The sequence below is a fragment of the Malaya genurostris genome, chromosome 2 (genome assembly GCF_030247185.1).
Source record: "Malaya genurostris strain Urasoe2022 chromosome 2, Malgen_1.1, whole genome shotgun sequence".
NCBI classification, from domain to species: Eukaryota; Metazoa; Arthropoda; class Insecta; order Diptera; family Culicidae; genus Malaya; species Malaya genurostris.
The window spans coordinates 82,752,926-82,768,785 of NC_080571.1; the positions used below are offsets into that span (position 1 = coordinate 82,752,926).

At 38.8% G+C, this 15,860-nt stretch overlaps 1 protein-coding gene across 5 annotated transcripts in view; it reads right to left on the bottom strand.

Moving 5' to 3' along the window:
* LOC131428323 (uncharacterized) overlaps positions 1-15,860 on the bottom strand; it is a 374,248-nt gene that overhangs the window by 282,671 nt on the left and 75,717 nt on the right. For all 5 annotated transcript variants that reach the window (XM_058592213.1, XM_058592214.1, XM_058592212.1 and 2 more), the window contains exon 2: positions 6,462-10,464. In XM_058592213.1, coding sequence (XP_058448196.1) covers positions 6,462-10,430 — 3,969 coding nt within the window. In that variant the 5' untranslated portion in view covers positions 10,431-10,464. The remainder of the gene's footprint in view (positions 1-6,461; positions 10,465-15,860) is intronic.

The following is a 15,860-nucleotide window of genomic DNA, read 5'->3' on the forward strand; positions in this document are numbered from 1 at the left end:
ATTTCATTTTCAATCGAATAATATAAGATGAAAGTGAAATTTATGGCCACTGACAGTCAGCATATCCCTACTAATTCATTAGATTTTTGCTACCTTGTTCAACTGAAGCATCTAGAATTCATCGTCATATAGATATAGATATGAATATGATCCGTATCTAACGGGAAAAACAGATTGAAAAATTGACATGTGAATGCAATTATTGAATGAAAACCGTAAAAATGTTACCACAAAGACGGGACTCGAACCCGTAGCTAACTCATAACAGAGGAAATTGTTTTACCAATCGACCTACCCTGCATATGAAAACACATGAAAAGGAAGTCCAATTGACAGCCGAACATCATACGACTCAACTTACTCATTAACGGCCCTTACACGATCATTAAAAGTGTCATTACTAAGTAATGACACTTCTGCTCAAACGTTCATCATTACTGCATTACTGTACATCATTACTTTTTAGTATTGCATGTTCATTATTAATGATGAGTATTTGTAACTACTCCAGCAATAGCAATAGCAATTTTTATTTTCGTTTAGCTGAAAATAAATTTGATTTGCCATTGAAACGTTAAGGTTAATGAAATATTAACAATTTAAATCTACACTTTGTCATTTTTTCGCGTATAGTTCCAAAGATATTCATCACTTCCACAAAAAAATAAGAAGAAGAAATAATGTTGGTAATGATGGAAAATCCGGAATTCCATCATTACTCGTGTCATTACTGAACTCGCAGACCTTACACGATCACTTTTTAGTAATGACACTTTTAATGATCGTGTAAGGGCCGCTATTAACAAGCGAGAATAATGTTTTAAATATCAATAAAAATATTCTTGTTTTTAGCATTGTTTATTTTGTCGTGAATACGACTTACTTTACTATGGGGTGTCTTTTCAAGATTTATCCTGAAATACAAGAATGGGGAGAACTTACTTAATCATGAGTATCTTTTGTTGTACTTCACCCAACAACATCATTTTTTCCATGTTATTGAAAATATGATCAACCATTTTTGATAAAGTTTTCAGTAGTATCAAATAACTTAAAATTATAGTTTTCTAAAATTCTTGGTTTCAACAGGTATCAAAGAAAAAAACTCATGACGCTTGTTTGTCTTTCTCGTGCTCGGACGGTTTTGATGCAGTAAGCGACGGGTTACCGACTAGGTAGATATAAAATGTAAAAATAGACAAATTTCATTCATTCTAGCCTGCACAGTTGACTTTTAATATCAGTAAATTAATTATTTAACAACTGTTTCATATTTTCTTCTGTTGAAATTATTGTGATTTGTACCGTGAGTACATTCGTAGGCGAACAATTTTTCACTCTCTTTTGCCCTGCCTTATTAATTTGTGTGTTAGATATATGTGTCGTGAATTCGCCGTACTTTAGTATTGGTGAACCGTTACAATACTGGTAGTAAAGAAATGGAACCTTACACAATTTATAATATATCAAGTTATAAGAATGATATAAGAGGTATAGTGTAAAGTTTTATTCGTGTTCACGTCATCCAGTTCTGTCTCTGACATTACCTACCCACTTTCCTTTTTGCTTTTTGGTGTAGTTTCCAGTTCAATAAAGATTAAAAGCATCATAGTAATTTATGCATTCAAAAATTTTCTGTTGCAAAATAACTACTGAAAAAAAACTTTTATCCGCCTAGTGGTGTAATGATGCCTTTCTCATAGTATTTATATTTTCGAAAAAAGGACAAGATTCTATCAAGAAATTTTATTACTCAAACTTGATTAAATTAGAAACTTTCTTTGGGTATAAACTAACATTACCTTTTCAATTTGTACACCGATGTGTCAAGGTAATAAGATTTTTTTTATATTTTACTTCGCCGCACTGAATGATGGTTTGAAATTTTAAACACACTTTGCGCTATAGTTTCGGAATCGGAAGTCGGATCCATACGAAATTCAATAGCAACCTATGAGATTAGGAGACCTTTTATTTGAATCTAAGTGAGTGACATTATTTGACACATAAATTCATACACACATAAATTGCTCAGGTCGATGAACTGTTTCGAAAAGCTATAGGGGAATTTAACAATTTTTGGTAGTACATTTTTCGAGTGATTGCATAAACTTTCTATATAAGAAAGGCAATAAGTATACTTTTATAGAATCGTTATCATAGTTTTGTGATAATACTGACAAGTGGGTACAAATTAAATAAAAGAGAATATCAAGAATGGTAAACACTACTGATAGTCCCATCTACTAATGTTGGACTCTCAGAAAAAATGAAATTTACGCTCGACGTAAATTCAAGCATACCGTCATTTCTTTGGTGATGACACAATATTACATCTACTAACATGTAAAAATAAATTTTACGTCTGTATCGATGTAAGTAATTCGCGACTTTTATGTGCATTTGTTAGGATGTAAATTTTTCTAAGTGTATACACACCTAGAAATAATCGTATAAATTTACATCTACTTATACTGACGTAATATAAGCGTCAAAAATGATTCAATTTATATATATATATATATATATATATATATATATATATATATATATATATATATATATATATATATATATATATATATATATATATATATATATATATATATATATATATATATATATATATATTTTTTTTTTTTTTTTTTTAATACAGATTTTTCTATTGAAAAAATATACAAAATTGAACAAAGCATACTATGTGCTTCGTTCGCAAAGGCGATGGTTTTTTTTTCTTCCGTACCGGCACGTATCGGTGCGTACCAGTTTTGCATCATTTTGCATGACAGTTTGAAAGATTTGACACTCATCGCCCTATAATTTCGGAACCGGAAGTCGGATCTGGATGAAATTGCACAGTACGACTGGATGAAATTGCACTTTCACGACAATGAGAGCTTTGATTATTCAAATCAAGATTAGTAAAAATTGCTTTAACCATTGCTGAGAAATCAAGGTGAGTTCCGTTTTTGCAACTTTTCTCATCTAATATCGATGCTTTCAAAAGCGTAAACCGGGGACTAGTAGTGCCAAAATAGGTTTATGTATTCAATAACTAACTAGTTCTGCCAACTAGATGATTTTACCAGTAAGTTTTATATAATGTATATGGCAGAGGTGGAAATAAGCCCATTTTGCGCACGAAAATGTGAATCAAGATTTGCGATTGTGAATCAAAAGACCGAAGCGTGAATTAAGAAATTAGGTAACTTGCGATTATTTTTTAAATTTTGGGAACACAGAGTAGCAGCAGACCTTATGCATACACGCTCTTTTTATTGCGCTGAGACAAATTTGTTCTCATTCCTTAGAAGACAACCATGCGCAGGCGAAGAACTTTCGCTACTCACAAAAACTCGTTCTCGCACCGCGACAGAAATGAATGTACAACGCTTCGTACGTACGAGGTTCGAGTGCTCCAGTCGCATGAGAATAGGCATCGCAACCTGTGGTAATAAACTCTCCGATAAGTCCCCGACTACAAAATGAAAATTGAAAAATAATTAACTCTCCGATAAGTCCCTGACTACAAAATAACATTTATACAATTTTGTTTGAATTTTAAACATGCTAAATAGGGTAATAATAATCAGCTGCGTAGCACACTTTGTGATTGGACATGTTTTTCTTATCATTATAATTATTATTTATCGCATCATGTATGTTAATATTATTAGCTGTTTTAATTGATGATATTACTCCACCACGACGGTATTACTGAATAAATTTCAAATACATCACGAAGCATAGAATTTTGATGCGACCAGCGAAATAAACTCACCTAACAAGTATCCGAGAAAATTGAGCGGTAATCAGTTTTGACGTTTACGTCACTTATACCATTATATTACCAGAATCGAAAGTGACAGCTATTGGAACTTCAAACCTGTTCAATGAACACAGAGTAGCATTAAACGAGCCAGACAGTGATACTGATAACGATGAAGAAATTTTCAAACTCTAAGTAAAACCAAAATTTATATTATCAAAAATCATTCGTTTGAAAATGCATTGTAATATCTACAATAAATATGTAATATGAAAAGATAATACTGAATATTTTAATTTACTGTCAATCATAAAATTTGCTTATTTCTTCTACCCCTGGTATATGGATCAACTTTTTATGGATTGTTTAAAGATTTTCAAAACTTTTTATTTACACCTTACTTCGTGAAAATTGGTTAAAAATTTTCCGAGAAAATTGAGTGCACCTTTTCTCATAGATTTGCACATATTACCTTATAACTCCGGAACCGGGAATAGGATAAAGGTGAAATTGAATAGCAAGCTATGGGACTAGAAGACGTTTCATTTGAATCTAAGCTTGTGAAAATTAACTCAGCCATCTCTGAGAAAAATGAGTGACATTATTTGTCACATAAACACAGACATTTTGTGAACTCGACAACGAAATTAATGATAGAGGTCTCGATTCTAGGCTCTAAATACAAGGAATAATATCCTTCACAGCTCTAGCTTAAATGTTTATTATTTTGAATTGTACAAGTGTTATAATGAAGAATTATTTCTAATACCTTATGATACAAAAGAACCGGAATTTTATTAAAAATCGCAAAATTTCAATGTTTAATAAATGTCTTCATTATCGCCTTCAAAGTACTCTCCTCCTGCGGCAATACATGCATGCCAACGCTTGATCCAATTTTCCATACAAGTTTAATAGGGCGCCGAAGGTATGGCCTTTAGTTCACGCAGCGAATTCTCTTTTATGGTCTCAAAACGCGTTCCCCGCAATGGCAATTTGAGTCTGGGGAAGAGGAAAAAGTCACACGGAGCCATATCTGGAGAGTTATGATGCATTCGATGAATGTGGGGTCACTATCTGCGCATCTCTTTGGCCACATCAACACGACGCTGTTTTTGAATGAAATTCAGCTTTTTTGGCACCAGCCGAGAAGCGACGCGTTTCAAACCCAAAACATCAGTTAAAATGTATTCGGCTGATCCATAAGAGATGCCCAACAACACAGCAATCTCTCTAATCGGTACAGAACGATTTTGCAACACGATTTGCTTCGCCGATTCAATGTTTTCTTCAATAACAGATGTTGTTGGGCGGCCAGGGATCTCATCATGATCCAAGCTTGTACGACCACCTTTGAAGCGTTTATACCACTCGTATGCCTGTGTTTTTCCTAGACACGATTCACCAAAGGTCTTTTCTAACATTTTCAAAGTTTCGGAACACTTAAATCCAATTGCAACACAAAATTTGATGCACGCACGTTGTTCTAAATTTTCATCCATTATAAAAATTGCCACACGAAAATTTTTCAACTTCTTTGTATAGACGCCAAACAAAAACTAATCGTACGATATGCGTCAAAATTTGACAGAATGTGTATAAAAGTTTTGCCAACGTTGAGAGAATAAAAGTTTACCGATTGGACAAGCGCGGGAATTTTAAAATGAAAATTCCGGTTCTTTTTTGATCATAAGGTATAGTTTGGTTGTGTGTTATCATATTTGATATTAGACTAATTATCATTGTGTCTCTTTTATGTAGCTCTAATTTTAACCTGTATTTGTCGTTTACCGGAGTTGATATCGTGATTTATAAGGGCACAGTTTCGTTTACAGTGTGCCAATATTATCCGTATTCATGTCAATCCGGTTATGTCTCTGACGCTACCCATCCGCCTCTTTGACCTTCTCTATGGAAAGGTAATAGAACTTCTGGAAAAACTGACTTTCGATCGGAGCTCTGGAGACCCCTAGTGTAATATACCATTCGACTCAGCTCGACAAGATCGAAATGTGTACCTTTCAAAGATATTTCTCTCCGTACAATTCTCTCGGAGATGGCTGAACCGATCTTAGCAAACTCTTGGGAGGTTTTAACGCTTTTCTGAACCAACCGAAACAATCTGAATAAATTTATGTAGGCTACCTAAAACACTGTCCAAGACACCAAACCAATCGGACCAACCGATTTTTAAATAAATGTTTTTGAAAGGCCCTTAACAAAACGTAAGGCTATAGTCTAAATTGTGAACTTACTATGCAAATGGTTTTGTAAAATGCTTTGAATTGAGAAGGATTTGAGTCAAATCAAAATATACCAAAGAATGGCCTTCGAATTCAAATGGAATGGCTTTACTCGAAGATCGCATTCTAATCATTTTCATTCGTTGGAGACCCGAGATTTGAATTAAATTTAGAGGAGTATTTAGTTATCGGGCGTGGCATACAACGATTCGGTATCGTGAAGTGCTTCTTGTTTACCAAAACGACACATCATCTCAAAAAACTACATAGCGCCTCCACCCTTGGATGCTGTGAAGGAGAAACATAGCATTTTGTATCGAGCAAAATTGATCATATCTGGTGTAGCTAATCCGAGTATTTTCGAAGATCGAAATTATTCCAGAACAATTAAACATAAGAAATATAGAAACCAGACCCGAAAAAATGGCAAAGAAAACCATTGCACTTACCGGTGGCGTCCGTCCGTCGTCCGTGTAGCCGCAGTTGCAGCCTTCGTCACAACATATTCGAACGAGCTCGTGTTCGCCGCAGGTGCACGGCTCCTCATCCTCCTCGTCGTACGGGCAGTCCTCCCGGATCAGAATGATGTAGTCGGCCTCGAAGAACTCATTCCGCGTCTCGTCGAACACGACCCGATTCTTGCGGACCGGCGGTGGCCGGTTCGGTTTCTTCAGCAGCCCCCGCAGGGTACCCGTCGTTTCGCGCATATCGAGCGGCAGCGTACGGTAGATTGGCACTGCCTCGATCACACACTCGCAACCGTTTTCGTCACTGACACTGACACTGGCCCGCTCACTTTCGCCACCGATCAGCAGACCGCCGACACTTCCGGTTTCGCTTTCTAGCTCCTCCTCGAGCTCGTCATAGCAGTATTTGATCTGATAAACCGTCGGTTCGTACTCGCTCAGATGTCGTGTGTCGAATTCACAATTGGTGTGCGGGTCGGCCGCTAGGAGCTTTTCCAAATTGATAAATTCTTGATTTTCTTCACTTTCACTTTGTTGGGCACCGAATTCTTCTTCTTCTTCTTCTTCCTCCTCCTCCTCCTCTTCTTCTTCTTCTTCTTCCTCTACACCAACTAATTCTTCGATTTCGTCTTCGTCCCCTTCGGACACACGGTACACTGTTTCCACCACCTCAAGCGGATCGTCGATCCGTGGCTTACCCCCAGGGAAGATCTTGCAGATCTCTTCCGATTCAACACTGGACTCCGGTGTTCCCAAGCTGGGCCGGAACTCTTCGGTCGACAGCACAGAACCGTGCTTCAACGGCACGGCAGAAACAGACCTGGGGTAGCAAACAGTGGCTTCATTAATGCCATTGCAATCCCCACGGGAGGACGATTCTTTTGTGTCCGCTCCTAACGCAGACGAAAATAATGGAGCAAATGATTTACGGGTCTCCCGAGGTACTTCCGGTGCACGAGGCGGTCTTGGTGGCGCCCGCGAAGGCGGCGACGGTGTCGGAAAAAGATGCTGTGGGAGCAAGGATGGCAGGGAAGTCGCTTTGAATAGGGCTGCTGCTGCTGATGCTGTTGTTGTCCCCGGTTCGTCGTCGCTCGGATTGGACCCAGGCAGATAATTGTTTTCGCTGTTGTTGTTGTCGTTGGAAAAATTGTTATTATCTGAAGCGGATTCAAGCTTCTGCTGCTGTTGCTGTCGCTGTTTTCGTTCGAGATCGATACAGGACAGGGATAGAAGGGACGATGCCGATAGTGACAGCAGTGATGAGGATAACGGTGGCAAAAGGGGAGGAACTTTTGGTTTTGACCGCTGACCAAACTGGGAATAATCCTTTGACAGACCGTTTAGGGAGGATGTTTTCCGAGATGGCACAAAACTGCGACCGGAGTAGTATTGGTCCTCCTGTTCCTGCTCTGCTTTGGCAGCAGCTGTCAGTGAGGGAGTCGATGATGCTGGCACCGATGACGGTACGGATGCTGCGCTGGTGTTGGTTGCCAACAGTGTCGACAGTGAGCTCAACGATGATGACAAATTCTGTGCTGGTCCCGCAGCAGATGAGGTTAAAGATTCACGTAATAACTTTTTGGTGTACGCAAATCCGCGGAACCGTTCCTCCAGACGCTTCAAACGGTTACTGGCTTCGAAACACTCGTGCTTCTCGTTGAGGAAATTGAGCGGTGGTCGTAAATATTGTTCGGTATTTTTCGTCAGAAAGCGTAGATCCTTCCGTTCGTCTATTTCCGACTCACTTACACTAGAATCGAGACTGTCGTAGCTTCGCAGGTCAGACTCGCCATTTTGACACACTTGCACACTGATTTCACTGGTTCGCTTGGGCTGCACAAAATTCCCGATAAATGTTTGGGTGTCCTGATCGCGACACTGTCCCTCCGCCTTCGGCTGCTGGCAATCGTCTAGCACTAGCAGTGGTTCACAGATTTCGGACTCGACAGTAGCGGTAGCCCTTCCACTCTCACCACCACTATCGTCGACGTCATCGTCGATAATAATGATTCCACTGTCCGCACTTGATGGGGCAACGTTACTGTTGTTGTTGTTGTTTCTGTTGTTGGTATTGGTGGCAGAGTCCTTCAAGACCTTTTCGTCCGTTGGGGAAGGTCCACCTGGACCAGTTCTGTCACCAGTGGAGAAAAAACCAAAATCACTTAATCCATGAACACTGATATGAGCATTGAGGGTAACTTCCACATTTAGGCCATACGATGGTGAAACTCCGTCGGGTGGCACCAGCGGAGGTGGGGGCGGAGAACCAGTGCCATAATAATTTTCACTCTCACTGTCCGAACTTTTCTGGTGGTAGCAATTGTCCTCCTGCTGATCAAAGTGAACCTCTTTCTTTCTGACACGCTGTCCACAGGATTCCACACTATTCACAGTCCGATGGGATGGTGACGGAACTTGAATCGATTTTTCGCACAACTGATGCGAATCTGGAGGATTTTTTGGTCCAAATTCCAGCTGTTCAATACCAGTAGGTACTGATGTTACAACATTTTCTGCTTCTTTGGCAATTGGCTGCAGACTACACTGGCTCGAATCCGTTTCATCGATTCCTGAAGGCTCCAAATAGCGTTCGTGTTTCGTTCGGCCCAGCCGAACGGCACTTGACCCACCAGTGCTGCCAGCACCGTGAACCTGTTCATCCTGAATATCAACAACGTTGCCCTCGTCCTCGTCACGTTTGCTGTCTCTGCTGCTGACATCGATCGATTCACGGCTGGCACAGGAAGCATCCAACGACACTCTGCCATCAACGTTGGGCCCGAATCGGTTGCCAGTTTCTGCACATGCGTTCTGCCATCGTGCACTCTCAACGCCTGAGAGGTCCTCTGGAATTTCGTCGAGTTTCCTCTCCCACGGCAGTGTGTCGGAATCCAGCTCTATCAGTGTGTTGGTGATACTGTTTATCGCCACCGTAGGGCACTCTGGTCCATCCGAGGTTCCACTCTGTGCATGCTGGCAGTTGTCGCGGTGACGACAACGATGTTGATGACGATCATGATTATGATGATGATGATGACTATGAGAATGACACTCACGACCATCGTAATGTGATGACGGACATGCGCACTCAACCGATCCTTTTGCTTCTATCAATTTTCGTACACTACCAGTAAGACCACTACCATCCGCAATAGAAACAGTGTCATCTGTTTGCATAGTCTCTGTTGATATTTCATTACCACCAGTGGCAGCATTTGCTGTCTCCCGTTGGTGCCGTCCCCCGCGACTTCCAACGGTATCGCTTACATCCCATTCACCTTCCTTTGTTATTACACATTCCCTTCCATCATCTATCAACTCCTCAATGTCACCACCTCCCGCCCGGGTATGTTCCTTCCGTTCGCCGTCCCCACCGAACAGTAAATCGTCCAACAGAAACGTCACCTTCTTCCCTTTGGGTCTCTCCGTTCGCTGCGGCAGTACCTCGATCTCCGTGCTGAAATCAATCAGATCGCCTTCGCCGTCATCCACCTCCACCAGCTGATTCGGGTTGTTATTACAATCGTTACTTCGGTCCCGGCCCAAATCAAATATGTCATTGTGCCACTTTTCCAGGGTATCGATTTGGCTTCGACCGATGGTTTCTGTTGTTACTTTTACTTTTGCTGCTGTTCTCGAATTGTCCTCCTCCACTGCTAGGTCCTGCTTTCGGAGGTTTCGCTTGACTGCCACTCCCACGATAACAGGTGGCTGTTTGCAGCTTGTTGGCAGTGGTGCAATGAAATCGGCTGCATTGCTGTTGGTGCTGCTGGGGGTTGGTAGCAAAAGTGTGCCGTCGCTGGCGGAGCTGATGCGGAATGGCACCGGGTAATCCTTAAGGAGGTCATCGATGCTGGTTTTGGTGCTGGTGCCGGTGCCGGTGGCCGTCGATTGCAGCAGCAGACCCTTGATGCTTTCCATCGTTCTTTGTTTGGTTTTTAGGGTGCACATCGGGTCATCGCGCTACTGCAGGCATTGGTCGGAGCTGAAATGAAAAAAGAATGAAGGAAAATTGTTTGAGAGTTGAATGAATTGGGTGAAACGAAAAAATCAATCGCTTCATCTGCAACATTTTCGCCATTAATTAGCGGTTCATTTGAGTATTATTTTCTATGTTTGCAGCAGAGGTGGAAATAAGCTCATTTTGTGCACGAAAATGTGAATCAAGATTTCCGATTGTGAATCAAAAAACCGAACACCGGGGAACAAAACTACAATTGCGATTATTCTGTAGGAACTGTATATTACACAGAGTAGCAGCAAACCTTATGTATACACCCTTTTTTTTATTGATATGAAACGAATTTCTGCTGCTGCTCTCACAAAAATTCTATCCACCGCGCATTTACATACCGCGGCAGAAATGAATGTTCAACGCTTCGTTCACTCTCGGCGCATTTAGCCTAGAACGAGGTACGAGTGCTACAGTTTAATAACATTTATACAATTTTGTAGGAATATACAACCCTACATTTTTTGGCAGTTGTGTTCTCTGAGACTTTTTTTTTTAAATAACTATTCATTGGAATATGAGTTAAAATTAAATTATAAAGATTTAAATTGGGTGTTCAGCCACAAGTGGTGACTTTTCAGCCCTATTATATGTATGATTTGGTTATTACCATGAGGACATCATTTGCTTCCGCAATTCTGAGATTTTTGTGAAGGGAAAATTCTAAACCTACTTGTATTGTGTAATGGGGAAAAGGAACTTATATACCAACTTACTAACTAATACTGAGAGCGAATCGATTCAATTGAAGATTGCTTCGATTTTTGTCGGAATTTGTTTACAATATTATGTGACATTACATCTAATGGTTCTATATTTGTGAGTCTGTGTAACTCATTTGTACTAAACCAGGGAGGACGCTTCAAAATCATTTTCAGAATTTTATTCTGAATCCTTTGAAGCGTTTTCTTCCTGGTGGAACAACAACTCGACCAAATTGGTACTGCATAAAGCATGGCTGGTCTGAAAATTTGTTATTTAGACAGAGCTTAGAATTTCTGTTTATAAGAGGATATAAACATTTAATATATTTATTACACTTTGCCTGGATTCCTTCAATGTGATCCTTGAAAGTGAGTTTTTTGTCATACGTTAAACCTAAGTATTTTGCTTGATCAGACCATGTCAATTCCAAGCCATTCAATTTGAGAATGTGATTATTGTTTGGTTTAAGAAAAGAAGCTCTTGGCTTGTGAGGAAAGATAATTAATTGCGTTTTTGCTGCATTTGGTTTAATTTTCCATTTTGACAGATAATCACTGAAAATATTTAAACTTTTTTGTAGGCGACTGCAGATCTTAGATTCCTGCCTGTGGCTAACAGACTTGTGTCGTCACAGAATAGCGATTTCTGACAACCAACGGGAAGATTTGGAAAATCAGAAGTGAAAATATTATACAAGATTGGAGCTACGCTCGAACCCTGCGGAACACCGGCTCGTACGGGTAGCAATTTACAATTCTGATAGCTAACCTGAAGAGTACGATCAATTAAATAATTTTGAATCATTTTGATCAAATAAATAGGAAACTGGAAATCAGACATTTTTGCTATTAAACCTTTGTGCCAAACACTGTCGAATGCTTTTTCTATGTCTAGAAGAGCAACTCCAGTGGATAACCCAGAAGATTTATTTGATTTTATCATGTTCGTTACTCTGACAAGTTGATGAGTAGTTGAATGTTCATGACGAAATCCAAACTGCTTTGGTAAAAAAATTGATTTCTCATTTATATGAGACATCATTCTCAACAAGATAATTTTTTGCAAAAGTTTACTGATAGAAGAAAGTAAGCTAATTGCTCGATAACTTGATGTTTCTGCTGGATTTTTATCAGGTTTCAGGATAGGAATTACTTTAGCGTTTTTCCATCTTTTTGGGGAGTAAGCTAATGAAAACTTGTTGAAAATTTTAACCAGGAGTCTCAAGGCAACATCGGGAAGAGTTTTAATAAGAATATTAAAAATTCCATCATTACCAGGAGCCTTCATGTTTTTAAGTTTCCTAATAATTGATTTAATTTCATCAAAATTCGTCTCAATAATGTCATCTTGTGATAACACTTGGGTTGAAATAGGATCATATTTCAGTGAGACTTCATTTTCAATAAGACTCACAACGTTCGCTTTGGGAACTGAAAGATTTCTAGCTTCGATATTGTAATGATTCAAATTATCAATTGCTGTGTCGATGTCCGCAGAATTTTCTAAAGTAGTTTCATGATCCACATGATTTTCAATGTGAGATCTGTAATACAACCAATTAGCTCTATGATAGTTGAATATAAAACTAATTGGATTAATTATAGCTTCGTTGGAAAGTCTGAATGTTACAGGAAGATGATCTGAGTCAAAGTCAGCGTGGTTCACTACAAATGTGACTTTGATCTGTTAGAACCAGATCAATTGTAGACGGGTTTTTCACGGAAGAGAAACAAGTAGGATTACTGGGATAAAGAACTGTGAAGTAACCAGCTGAAAGTTGATTATGAAGTATTTTACCATTACTGTTATTTTGCCTACAATTCCACTGGACATGCTTAGCATTTAAGTCCCCTATTACGAAAAATTTCGATCGATATCTTGTAAGTTTTTGCAAATCGCCTTTAAAGAAATTTAATTGTTCGCCGGTACATTGGAATGGCAAATATGCTCCAGCGATGAAATAAATTCCATGAATGGTTTCAACTTCGATTCCCAAGCTTTCAATAACTTTAGTATTGAAAGAAGGTAAAATTCGATGTTTAATTTGCCGTTGGACAAAAATTGCAACTCCACCACCGATTCCAGTAAACCTGTCAAATCGATGAACATAATGTGGATTACTTTTCAATTTGACATTTGGTTTAAGAAAAGTTTCTGTCACAATGGCAATATGAATTTTGTGAACTTTGAGAAAATTATAAAACTCATCTTCACTAGGTTTTAAAGATCGAGCATTATAATTTAAAATATTCAAATAATTATTTAACATCACTGTTAAATTTTAAATTCATTATAATATTATTTGCAAATTGCCATCCGATTTGAAATGCTTCAAAAAGTGATGAAGTCGAATTCATTTGGATGATCATTTGAAAAAGTTGATTTTGTAGGTAGATCATTTTATTTTCAGTTATATCGCCTAAATCGACTTCATTTAAAGAAGCGAATGGCATTGAAGGAATATTTGTAGGTAGACTGCCATTAGAAGAAGATGATTTGGCCGGTCTACCTATTAATAAATTGTTTTCGTTAGAAGATGAACTGCAAGGCGGTCCTTTAGAGGATATAGGTGGTAGATTTCTACCTGTTATACTAGCATAATTGACATTAGAAGAAGATGATGACGAGGTCGATCTACCTGTCAATAAATTGTTTTCGTTAGAAGACGAATTGGCAGGCGTGCCTGTTTTTTGTTTTAAATTCGAAGAAATAAGTGCCTTGGAAGAATTAGGCGTGGCATATGTAACGGTTTTTTGATTTTCAGGTATGTTCTGTAAATTTAGGGTCGTTGATTTGACTTGTTGTCTAAGCGAATAATTGGATTTATGATTTCCATTGCAATTTGAACATGAAAATGTATCAGTGGTTTCATTCATTGGACAAACGTCTTTCGAATGCGATTTACCACAATTCAAACATCGTATATCCATATGACAATTTTTGGTTCCATGGCCGAAGCCTTGGCAACGACGACATTGCGTTAAGTTTGCAATACGATTATGCCGTTTATAATGTTCCCAATGGATTTTAATGTGGGAAATGAAACGTACTTTTTCTAAAGTTTTTAAATTGTTTACATCACTTCGATTGAAGTGTATTAGGTAAAGTTCATGGGAAATTCCAGAGTGGGATTTAGAAGTACCATTCGCTCTTTTTGTCATAAGTATTACTTGGGAACGGGTAAAACCAAGCAATTCTTTTAGTTCATTTTAATTTCATTAGTACTTTGATCATTTGATAAGCCTTTCAAGACAGCCTTGAAGGGTCTGTCTGATTTTATATCATATGAAAAAAAATTATGAAGTTTCTCGGAGAAATATCGAATAAGACGTTCGCAATCTTCCAATCCATCAACCAAGACTCGACATTCTCCTCTTCGTCCGATTTGAAATAAGACTTTTACTTCCGGGAGAAAAGTAGAAAGCTCAGTACGGAATGCTTTGAAATCGGAAATCATCACCTTCACTGGTGGCATAGATTGGACGGTTGGACGCAGACATTTTTGAAATGAATGAAAATTTTAAATTAAATTAACTAGGCTAAATCAGTCTTCGACTAGGCTTCTAGTTTGGAAAAGTCTTGATAAAGACTGATTAGTTCGAAGAATAGTTCTTTGAATAGCTAGCCTTAAAAAAGGCTGATTAATTTCTTAGCCACTCTAATATCACTCTTTGTATAGCCTTGAGATAGGCTGACTAATTGTTAGTCTTTAAAAAGACTGTTAGTGATTCAGGTAGCCTTGAAAAAGACTGAATCAGTGAAACTCTAGGTAGCAAGAAAAAATTTCCAGGAGCCAAGAGCTATACGCGTGCGGTGCGAACGACTGTTCAACACCGACTGGGCCGTTGTTGTTGTTCGCTTCTTATGTTCTACATTTTGTTTCGAGATTTTCTGCTTCTTGTAGGTCTTCGGGTGATTTCACCTCTTGATAAAGACTGTCCCAGAAAGTATGCACGCACTTTGATTTCGCTGTAAATAATTCACAAGTGTTAGATATTCAAATTTTATTCGATATACTGATAATATTAGACTACAACAACAGAATATTAATCTCAACATTTGCTACTTAGCCATTGTAGACTAGCTGGCGCACCTTCTTGCGAACGTTCCTCAATAAATTCCGTACAGACTTCTTGGCGACAAGTTTTGACACTTTTTTCCAATCTTTTTCGAACTGTTGAATGATTTCGGCTGCCGAGACATGTTTCCTAAGATGTGTCTTCTTCAATGCCCAAAATTCCTCAATTGGTCGAAGTTGTGGGCGATTTGGTGAATTCGTGTCCTTTGGGACGAAAGTGACATTTTTGGTAATATACCATTCTACCGTTGATTTCGAGTAGTGGCAAGAAGCCAGATCTGGCCGGAAGACAACAAGATCCATGTGGCTTCGAATCATGGATAGAAGTCGTTTTTGTAAACATTCCTTGATGTATATTTCGCTGTTCATTGAAGCAGTGGTGATGAAGGGTTTCGAAATCTTACCGCAGATACAAATTGCTTGCCAGACCATAGCTCTCTTACCAAATTTTTCGACTTCAATCGATGTCTCGGACTGGTTTAACACTTGCCCTTCTCGCACCGTATAATGGTCTGGTCCCGGCAAGAAATTTGTAATCGAGTTTCACGTAGGTTTCGCTGTCCATGGTTATGCAGTTCAAATTTCC